Genomic DNA, 10,496 nt, shown 5'->3' on the forward strand with positions numbered 1-10,496 from the left:
ATGATATTAAGGAATACATCTAAAATAAGCATGAAGTCAACTTTTAGTGGTCTAACGGTGGTGGTGGTGGTGGTTACCACTAGTGATGAAGACTCACTCCCGATCTTCACGGAGTAGGATCACGAACATGATAACTAGTTCTAAAATAGCCAAGATAACTTGTTGCAAGCAACAAATACCTAGTGCAACCTAATGACACGCACAAGAAGCCAACCACCGGCTCTATATAGCAGCCTGAACAAAGGACTCGTCCAACCACACTCTCAAAGAACCAACCGACGCAACCTGGAATCAACGGAACATAAGCACAGATTGGGTGACAATGACACGTCCACTTTTGTAAGTCCCATGAAGGAAACCACAAGAGCAAAGAGGTAGATATCACTCTCTGAAGTTTGTTAGCACACAACTAAATAGAGGGGTTTGTATATCGATTATCAAAAATCTTGCTTTGCTTGGATACAAAGAGATGTATTTATTAAGAAACAACCCTATTGGTTGGGTATGAATTGGTCTTGTAGTTTACGAAGATAAGTTAGGTGAAAGGTCTCCACGAGATGAATTCTCGGAAATCTAAGCACGATTGTCGGCCTCCAAAGCCGTCTACACTAATATGGTTATAACTCCTTGTTGGAAGTCCAAATGATGCAACGTTTGGTTGCCTTGAAAAATAGACTTGATAAACTTTTCATCAATTTATAATATGCAACCCGGATCTTCATAGGTTAGTGTGCATGGCTCGTGACATTTGATGCATCTTTCAGCAAGCATTGAAGTCCAACAGTTTGTTGTGACTTTGAATAATTGTTCTCCATCTTTGTGTAATCCTTTCTCCAATTATGTAGCATACATGCTGGTCTTTCTGTAGACCTTTTTGTACTCCCTGTAATGCATCTTGGCTTGGATGAAGAGTTGTTCCATAATATGTATTCTGTTGTCATCTTCTTGTAACAAATTTCAGCTTGCGTTATCAATGTCTTCTCATGCCTAAACCTTGTCAATCAAATACGGAGTACACAACTGTTAGGTAGTATAAAGTTAATGTCAAAATTGAAGTATAGTTTAGAAAGGAATGAGTTCACCTCTTGTTGTAACACGTTGGCACGTCTTTTATAAGGGACTTGTTAAAATTCAGGTGTCTGAATTTTAGCTTTCTTTCAAACGATATTGCAGATATTTTATACTTAAAATGACAGTTTTAGTTCATTGCAATTTATTTTGTAGGTATAATCAGCAGTTTTCGGTTTCGAGAATAAAAACCCATTAAACAAAACCACAAATCTGACAAAATTTGATCCGCATTGGCACAAAGATTGTTTTTATAGTTAGTCAAGAACAAAAAAAATAATATTTTGTGATACAAAGACAAATAACAAATCATAAAAGTAACTTTTTAACTAGTTGGTTCTATAAGAGTATTGTCTGAAATCTTAAAATTCATGCACCTGAAATATAGAAAGTGCTTTATAAATATCCTTTGGTTTACGCGTGTTAATCATGATTGACGCTCATTACTCTATAATTTAACTGTGAATCTGTGATATATCTGCCATCTTGTTTGCGTCTACTACTTCTCGTTCCGGTGGTACCGTAATTAATCAATTGATTAACCATACGTGATCTCAAACCCCAATTCTTTCATTTTTTTATCCTTCAAACAAACCTACGGTTGCCGCACCTCGCATCCAACATAACGAGCCCACAGGCATCACAGTTCCACTTCCAGACACATCATCATTCAATGGTGTTTAAATTCAGCGAGTAAAGTCTAGGGATATTACATCGGGTGTCACATCGAAACGTTATATGAAAATATTTAGATTATAATAATAAAATAAATTAAAGAAGTTCTCAGTAATCCGCGAGACGAATTTATTCGTTATTAGCACATATTTGCGGTAGCACCACGTTGTCAAATCATGAATTAATTAGACTTAAAAATTCATCTTCTAAATTAATCACAATCTACATAATTAATTATTTTTTAGTCTATATTTAATACTCTATGTATATGTACAAACATCTAATAAATAGGAAGTAAACTCTACGAAAGTAGCTAAACAAGAATAGACAAATGTCCCGCCGGCGCCGCAAGCCCGGAACCACACACACAGTCACGGGACGGGACAAAGCTTCGCCGATGGACACATCAGGAGTCGCAGGTAATTGCGAAGCGGCGCACGTGAGACTATGACCCGGTCAGCGCACGTACGGATCGGTTGGTTAGCATCTAGCGAGATGGGGTAGGTCGTCGGATTGGATGAGTGGTGACGATGATCCTGCACAGGCTGCAGGGATTTGGTCCAGTCAAGGCCACCCGCCACGGCACAAACACGAGCACGCATGCACGGCGGCCGTGGCTGACGCCTTCATGCTAAAGGAAGCAGGACAAAACACCGCGGCTGTCAGTGTGCCTGTGTTTGCGTCAGCACTGGCGTCACTCGCCGTCGACCTCCTCTTGGATATGCCTACGGCCTACCTCTCTGACCGAGACCCTCATCGGCAGCTTATGTCGTCGTCGACCTTTGTGCTGCTTCTTGAGAACCTGTAGAACTTAAAAGTCCACCTTTGTTTAGTCCAATTTCTTTTGGTTTGACAATGTGATCGATTGTGAAATTCTGAGCATATATCACACAACGGCAACGGGGGTCGTCCTGGATTATTAGTAATGAAATGGGTATCCGTCCCATAGACAAGTCTCACTGTAGCCACCACATAGCTCCTATTATTCTGTGTCCACAATTGACAATTAAGAAACTCTACAATTAGAAATCTGCCTTTTGAAATACGGGATTGTGCTGTACTCTCTGTGACTCCATTTGAAGTCTTTGAGGGAACAAAAGAGAGAATGGTTTCATATGGACAAGTGTCATAAGATGGATACCTCCCAGCTTTTCCATTAACACATGCTATGGACATGCTATGGGTAAAGCTTTTCCATTAACACATGAAATCGGTAAAGTTTTTTTTTCCAACCTTCAACTTACACGGCAGCACACTTTTCATCACTGGACTATAAAAACACACACACGGGGTTTTCTATCATCTTAAAAAAAAATTGTTCTAATCTATCTGTTGGTGCTTTATGTTGAGTTATTTGGACCTTATTTATTCATGTTTCTAGTGTTCCATTGCTTGTGTAGTCATGCATGTTATTTACTCCCTCCATACTAAAAAAATGAAGTCGTTTTGGACAAGGCTTGGATCAAACATTGAGAATATAAATCATGAATAACTTTTAAGTTGTTGAGTTTGTAAATGTGAAAACCATATGTATAGATTTATCTTGAAAAATATTTTGACAAAAAATTACATATATCACTTTTTGATAAATATGAAGGGCAGGCCTAGTGCAGTGGTGAGAGCTGTCTCACTGAGTCACCAGGTCGCGGGTTCGAAGTAGCCTCTCCGTAGATTTTACGGGGGAAAGGCTTGCCTCGGTTTTTTCCTTCCCCAGACCCCACTCATGTGGGAGCCTCCGACACTGGGTCTGCCCCCCCCCACCACCACTTTTTGATAAATATCTTTATAAAAATAAGTAGTCAAAGTTATGCTTTGGAGACCGTATCGCTGTCCAAAATGACTTCATTTTTGAGTATGGAGGGAATATTTAAATTATCTTTTGAGCTCTACTTTATGTCAATGGCATGACAAGTTGCACAATGTTTGAGGCATGCCTTTGTCTGAAACCTATAACACCTAAATAGGCAATCAATACAAAAGCAAAGCACTAGATAGATAACATTTTTTAAAAAAATAGTTCTATTTCCATATTTATTATTTTAATTAATATATTAGTTATGAAATTTGGAGATGAAAACATTTTTTATTTTTTATAAAATAAAAAACTATCTTTGAAACCAACTAGAGGACCAAATTTATCTGCTTTTCAACAGTTGAGGTATGTCTAGCGTGATTCCATAGTTTAGGGCTGAAATTCATAATACCATGCAAGTTGGAGGTTTGAAAAAGACTTTACCCTTGATATTAAGAGAAATAATTTTATATGAATTGATTAATAAACTTATTGTCCATAACTAACCAAAATTACTTATATTTTCTCTCTCTAATTTGTTCATATTAAACACATCACTTATATAGATACTTTCCTATATTTGTCCATTTGTAATAATCTTTAGCTATGAACTTTGTAGCATTTCGTAATTATAGATATGGACAATTTGTTGTTAATGATGTTTGAACCTACTGAATCCATGGACAACGTTTCTGATTTTTGTGACAATTTCCAGGGTTTCTCTACTTTTATTCCCTAATGTAGGTCCCAATGATTAACTTGGAGGCTCCAATTAGTAGCAGTAAGACTGCGAGGTGAGTTAATTGGGTATGGCATAATTGGTTACATTCATGAGGTGGAACCTGCCTGATTCTACGACTACCATGGGTGCTAGTATTTACTACTCGCTCCATTTTCAATTATAAGTCGTTTAGGCTTTTCTAAGTATATTGTTTTTACTATGCACCTAGATATAGCCTATGTCTAGATATATGATAAAAGTTATGTATCTAGAAAAGCTAGAATGACTTATAATTTAGAATGGAGGAAGTACTATTCTTCTTCCCGCGGTATCTAATATGAGCAACCCGTAGACAACAAGGTGCGTGTGATGACTTCATCGATCTCAAGATCTATCAGCTCTTTCAAAGGCATTCATGATGTAAGTTGTGTGTATTTGTGTTAGCATATGTATTTATATGCGTGAGTGTGCATGTACCATAGTCAAATCTAAAATAGATTACCATATAACAACTACTCTCACCGTTCTTCAATATAGATTTGTCATAAGTCAAATTTGTCTAGTCTACCAAGTTTGTAAAAAAAACGTTAATATACACAACATCAAATTAGCTCCATTACATTCTCTATGAAAGATGTCTTGATAGTGTATTCATTTAAACTTTAGATGTTAATACATTTTCTAAAAAACTCGATCAAAACTAGAGAACTTTGATTTGAGATAAAACTAAAGTACACTACAATTTATTGTGGAGGAAGTAATAACAACTCCAATAAACTAAGGCTCCGTTTAGATCCAAAATTTTTTGGATTTTGGCTACTGTAGCACTTTCGTTTGTATTTGGCAATTAGTGTCTAATTATGGACTAATTAGGTTCAAAAGTTTCGTCTCGTGATTTCTCACCTAACTGTGCAATTAGTTTTTTTTTCGTCTACATTTAGTACTCCATGCATGTGCCGTAAGATTCGATGTGACGAGTACTGCATAAAATTTTTTGGAATCTAAACAGACCCTAAGTACTTGCTTTATGGAGGAAGTAGTAACAACTCCAATAAACTGGCCAGTCAGGGCATCACGGCACACAAAGCTGTAAATTTCTTCATACCGTACATACAGTCTGATCAGGAAAAGCTCAGTTTTCCATTAAAAAAGAGAAGAAGGAAAAGCTCAGTGAACATCCAGCTGCGGGGCACTTAAAACTGTTCGTTTGCCTTTTTTTTTTTTTACCTCAAATTTGACCACTTATTTTATTCAAAAATTTGTGCAAAATATCACTTCTTTTGTTGCGGCTTGTTTTATTAACAAAAGTTCTTCAAAAATGACTTAAATTTGACTATGTTGACACAAATTTTTTTTAAATAAAACGGGTGGTCAAACTTAGAGTAAAAAAAGTCAAACGAACTATAATTTAGAACGAAAACTTAGCTAAGTGAAACTACAGCCAAACACAATGTTCTCCTTTTTCCTTAAAGGAACAGACAAACATAGTGGAAAAAAGATCGCTTTCCGACCCCGTTTTTCCTGCGAGCAGCCCGTCTTTTTCACCTACATATACAGACATGTAGTTCATAGCACATATATAATAGTCCACCACAGGAGGAATGAAAGGAAAACGCATGAGATGTCGACGACCAGAGCGGGCGGCGGGCCTACCAACCCCCGCCGCATTTGGTCGCCGCCACCGTTGCGGCTCGCGCGCACCGCACCCGGCACCCGGGCAAGGTTCAACGCATGTGGATAGGAACAGGATAGCATGCATCCAGGACCAGTGCAGGTATCGGCGCTCGGCGGCGGCAGCGGCAGGCAAGCAGCGAGCTGATTCATCGGGCACGTGCTGAATGCCTAAGTATTTTACAGAAGAGGAGATGAACCTACCTTGTACTCGTACTGTCTACTAAAGCTGTCTGGCCGCCTGTCTGTAAGCTGTTTATTTATTAATTAAGTGGACGCATGGGACCATTCTCGTACGAACGAACGGTCCAAGCTTAGATTGGAAAGCAGCACTCCTATTTATATGAGAAAAAAAGTCTACTTTAACTTACAACTATTTAGGGCGAACTACTTTGCTCCCCAAACTATAAAACCAAATTTTTTACCTCTAAACTTTTCAAAATCGGTCAAATAACCTCAAAGCCGGTTTCGAACTGTGGTTTTGCTACAGTGACGGTGGTTTTGTCTTTTTTATTTATTATTTATTTTCGTTGAATTTTTAAAAAATCATAGTAAATCACAGAAAAATCATAAAATAGAAAAACTAATTTTGTTGGACTCCACGTGAGTAGATCTACATAGTGAATATATAATATAGTATTCTTTAGTACAAAGTTTTTATTGTAACTTTAGATCTATGTTTTTCTGTAACTAATTGGAATAATTCATAGCTGCAACTTATATGGTCCAATTGTGGTGAAATTTTTATGATGTGCTAATTATTGTATGCTTGAACTATAGTGAAAATTTCATACTCATTGGATCATGTATAACTTAATTATATCCTAAATAAATATATAACTAAGTTATACATGATCCAATGAGTATGAAAATTTTACTATAGTTCAAGTATACAATTATTAGTCCACCATAAAATTTCACCACAATTATATCATAGAAGCTGCAGCTATGGATTATTTAAATTAATTACAGAAAAATATAGATCTAAAGCTACAACAAAAACTTTGTACTAAAGCATACCATATTATATGTTCACTGTGTAGATCTACTCATGTGGAGTTCAACAAAATTAAATTTCTATTTTATAATTTTTCTGTGATTTACTATGATTTTTTAAAGATTCAACGAAAATAAATAAAAAAGAAAAAAAGACAAAACCACCGTCACCGTAGCAAAACCACCGTTCAAAACCACCAGGGGGGTTATTTGGCTGGTTTTGAAAAATCCAGGGAGTAGAAATCCAGTTTTATAGTTGAGGATGAAGTAGTCCATCTTGAATAGTTGATGGTTATGTAGATTTTTTTCATTTATATGATGGCGTCTGAACTTTTAAATATTCCAAGCATATCCTTTGTTGTCGACAGGCAGAGGAGCCTGCGCCTGAGAAAACCAACAGTTCATGGACGAGAGAGTAGCATCAATCGTAATCGCATCGATACCGAATGAAACACGCGGCTTACATCGCTCACAGCACATTGAATTTTAGCTAGCTAGCTGTCCATCCATCGGATCGGAAGATGTCGCATCATCGTCACGTTCCGGACCGGAAACTTGTGCGTAATTCCTACTGAGAATTTCACACACTTGTGCTGTACCCTTCGAGCGTGATACGAATTTTCAATTCAAATCAAGACACTTTCCTTCTCTTCCATAGACCGGACGCAGAAATGTCGAGCACCAACCAAATCTGCAGCTCAAAACGATCCTTGGAAAAAGCCCCTCACACACAGCCACAGATCCATCACCACGTCGCAGGGCCTTCGTGAACGCCTGCACTAAACAGCAGCAGCGGCACAATCCGCACGTGGCGCCACCGGCCCCTTCGTTCGCGCGCGCCGTGCCAACTGCCGCCAGCGCAGTCAAAACCACGAAGCTTTCACGGCGACCGGGGCGCCCCTTTCGCCGAGATCTCTCGGATTTTTAGTACATTTCCGGATGGAAACTGGCGAGATCCCTCGCTAGTGCTTTTGACGCTTGTTGCGGAGTTGGGCGTCGCGTGGGCTGCGGCCGTCGTCGTCCAGGCCACCCAACGGTGAACAGGGTCAGAGCCTTTTCCACGCTGGAACCTTCGCGGCAGCGTCGCCCATCCTCATCCGGAGCGAGCCCACGAAGGCACGAGGCGGGGGCGGGGACACGCCGGGCCCACGCGAGGCGGCACGAGCTGGGCTGCGCTGCGCAGGGCGCAGCCCATATAAACGCGCCGAACCGTCTTGGTCGCCAAGGAAACAGCTCACGGGCAACGAGGATTAATTATCTCCTAGCGGCTGCCTGCCAGCCAGCCGCCTTTCGAACCAAACCGAGCACGAGGGAGCAGACGCGGTCTCTGGAACCTGGTTCGAGCGAGCAACCCCATCTATCCAGCCGTTGGGAATTTCTGTCAAGAGGAAGAGGATGGCAATGGTGGCGGCCGAGGGGAGCGGGCGCAGGGACGCCGAGGCGGAGCTCAACCTGCCGCCGGGGTTCCGGTTCCACCCCACCGACGAGGAGCTCGTGGTGTACTACCTCTGCAGGAAGGTGGCGCGGCAGCAGCTGCCCGTGCCCATCATCGCCGAGGTCGATCTTTACAAGGTCGATCCGTGGGATCTGCCCGGTGCGTGCCCCTTCTTCCCCTGTTCCGGCGTCTTCTTGCTCTGCTTTCCTCTGTTCTTTCCCTCTTTTATTTATTTATCAACAAAATATCTTCTTCTTTTTTACTAAAAAGACAATCTTTAATTCTGTCGTGGATCCATTCATCCAAATCCAAATCCTGGATGGCATTTTTGACCTCGGTTCTGTGCTGCTCTGATCCTTCAGAGAAGGCGCTGTTCGGCCGCAAGGAATGGTACTTCTTCACGCCGCGGGACCGCAAGTACCCGAACGGCTCGCGCCCCAACCGCGCCGCCGGGAGGGGGTACTGGAAGGCGACGGGGGCCGACAAGCCGATCGCGCCCAAGGGCAGCGGCAGGGTGGCGGGGATCAAGAAGGCGCTCGTGTTCTACTGCGGCAAGGCGCCCAGGGGCGTCAAGACAGACTGGATCATGCACGAGTACCGCATCGCCGACGCGGACCGAGCACCGGGCAAGAAGGGCTCGCAGAAGGTGTGTGCGTGTGTGTGGCCGTTCCATCCCGCCGGTTGCATTCCATGGCGAGCCATGGTGCTCATGTCTCTTTGCGTTGTTCTTGCAGCTGGACGAGTGGGTGCTGTGCCGGCTGTACAACAAGAAGAACAACTGGGAGAAGGTGAAGGTGGAGGAGCCGGAAGCGGCGGCGGCGCACCAGCACCGGCAGAGCGCGGCGGAGGATTCCATGTCTGACAGCTTCCAGACGCACGACTCGGACATCGACAACGCCTCCGGCATGATGCAGAACAGCTTCGGTGACATGGTGCAGGGGCAGGCCATGACCACGAGGAACGGCATTGGCACCGTGACGGTGAAGGAGGACAACGACTGGTTCACCGACCTGAATCTGGATGATCTGCAGGCGTCCTACAACATGGCACATATGGTGAGTCCGAACCCGGTCCAGACGGTGAACCTGGTGGCTGGGCAAGGCCATGGCTACCTGCAGTCCATGAGCTCGCCGTCGATGAAGATGTGGCAGACAATCCTGCCACCGTTCTGAGAGTTGTTGAGATGGAAGGGGAAGAGATATGCTCTTGTAAATAAGGGGGCATAGGAGTCGTTTGACTGGACTAGAAACAGCAAGTTTAAAATTTGGAAGGGTATGAATTCTGCAACTGTTGCTGTAGGCTTTGTAACGTTTATTCATTTGTTAGATTGTTAGATGTGTTTGGTAATATACCAAAAAAAATTGCATCTCCCTTTGGACTACTTGATACAAAATTTCAGTTCTCATATCTTATATGGTCGGTCTGAACCGCAATTGATCTAGGACATTTGATCTTTCTCTGATATATTCGTACAGTTTTCAAAGATGATAAAATGGTAGGTAACATCAAGTGGATGGGTAGCTAAAATCGTACGTATCATTTCTACAATGGGATGAAGTGATATTGTGAACCAACCAAATCTATTTCTCAAGTCTGGACTGTTACGTTCCTCAAATGAAAAACGCTAGCCTTATCGATTCTCACCACGTCATGACCCATATGCCTGGTAGATTAGATTCGTACCATGAAAATGACATGAATACAAACACTGACGTATGCCTGCCACTCGCACACAGGAAGTGGTATCGAGTATCGTTTTCCACCAGAAAATGCGTCTGTATCTATATCTATCATCTGCACGGTTTAAATCAACTTGCATCTGGTTGCAAGATAACGCCAAATTCTGCAGTTGTATATATCAGAAAAGTTCAGGCGTATGAGAAGATATACTTCAACGAGCCACTTGCAATTAGCATCGGCATATATCTAAGAATATGGTACAATTGTCTTCAGACCGTACGAGGATAAGCTCGTTGACTTAGACCATGTTATCAGCAAGCAGCCTGTTCGCTTGGTCGTAAACGATCGTAAATTTCCAGTCAGAACAGTATTTTTCTCTCACACTAAACCAGCCAGCAGTAATAATTCACAATCGTATACGATCGTATCAGCACGAGCCGAACAGGCTGAAGGCATTA

At 41.8% G+C, this 10,496-nt stretch overlaps 1 protein-coding gene across 1 annotated transcript; it reads left to right on the forward strand.

Moving 5' to 3' along the window:
- The first annotated feature begins 8,132 nt into the window (after positions 1 to 8,132).
- Positions 8,133 to 9,765, forward strand: LOC136450507 (NAC domain-containing protein 68-like). Its single transcript, XM_066450971.1, has 3 exons — positions 8,133 to 8,517; positions 8,721 to 9,004; positions 9,093 to 9,765. The coding sequence occupies exons 1-3, from the start codon at positions 8,319 to 8,321 to the stop codon at positions 9,528 to 9,530; spliced, it is 921 nt and encodes a 306-aa protein (XP_066307068.1). The 5' UTR covers positions 8,133 to 8,318; the 3' UTR covers positions 9,531 to 9,765.
- The last annotated feature ends 731 nt before the right edge of the window (positions 9,766 to 10,496 follow it).

The sequence above is a fragment of the Miscanthus floridulus genome, chromosome 5, assembly GCF_019320115.1.
Source record: "Miscanthus floridulus cultivar M001 chromosome 5, ASM1932011v1, whole genome shotgun sequence".
Taxonomy (NCBI): Eukaryota; Viridiplantae; Streptophyta; class Magnoliopsida; order Poales; family Poaceae; genus Miscanthus; species Miscanthus floridulus.

Coding starts and splice junctions, on each gene's coding strand:
- LOC136450507 (XM_066450971.1), top strand. CDS start 8,319: ATGGCAATGGTGGCGGCCGAGGGGAGCGGGCGCAGGGACGCCGAGGCG. Junction 8,518..8,720: donor CGATCCGTGGGATCTGCCCG/GTGCGTGCCCCT, acceptor CTGATCCTTCAG/AGAAGGCGCTGTTCGGCCGC. Junction 9,005..9,092: donor GCAAGAAGGGCTCGCAGAAG/GTGTGTGCGTGT, acceptor TTGTTCTTGCAG/CTGGACGAGTGGGTGCTGTG.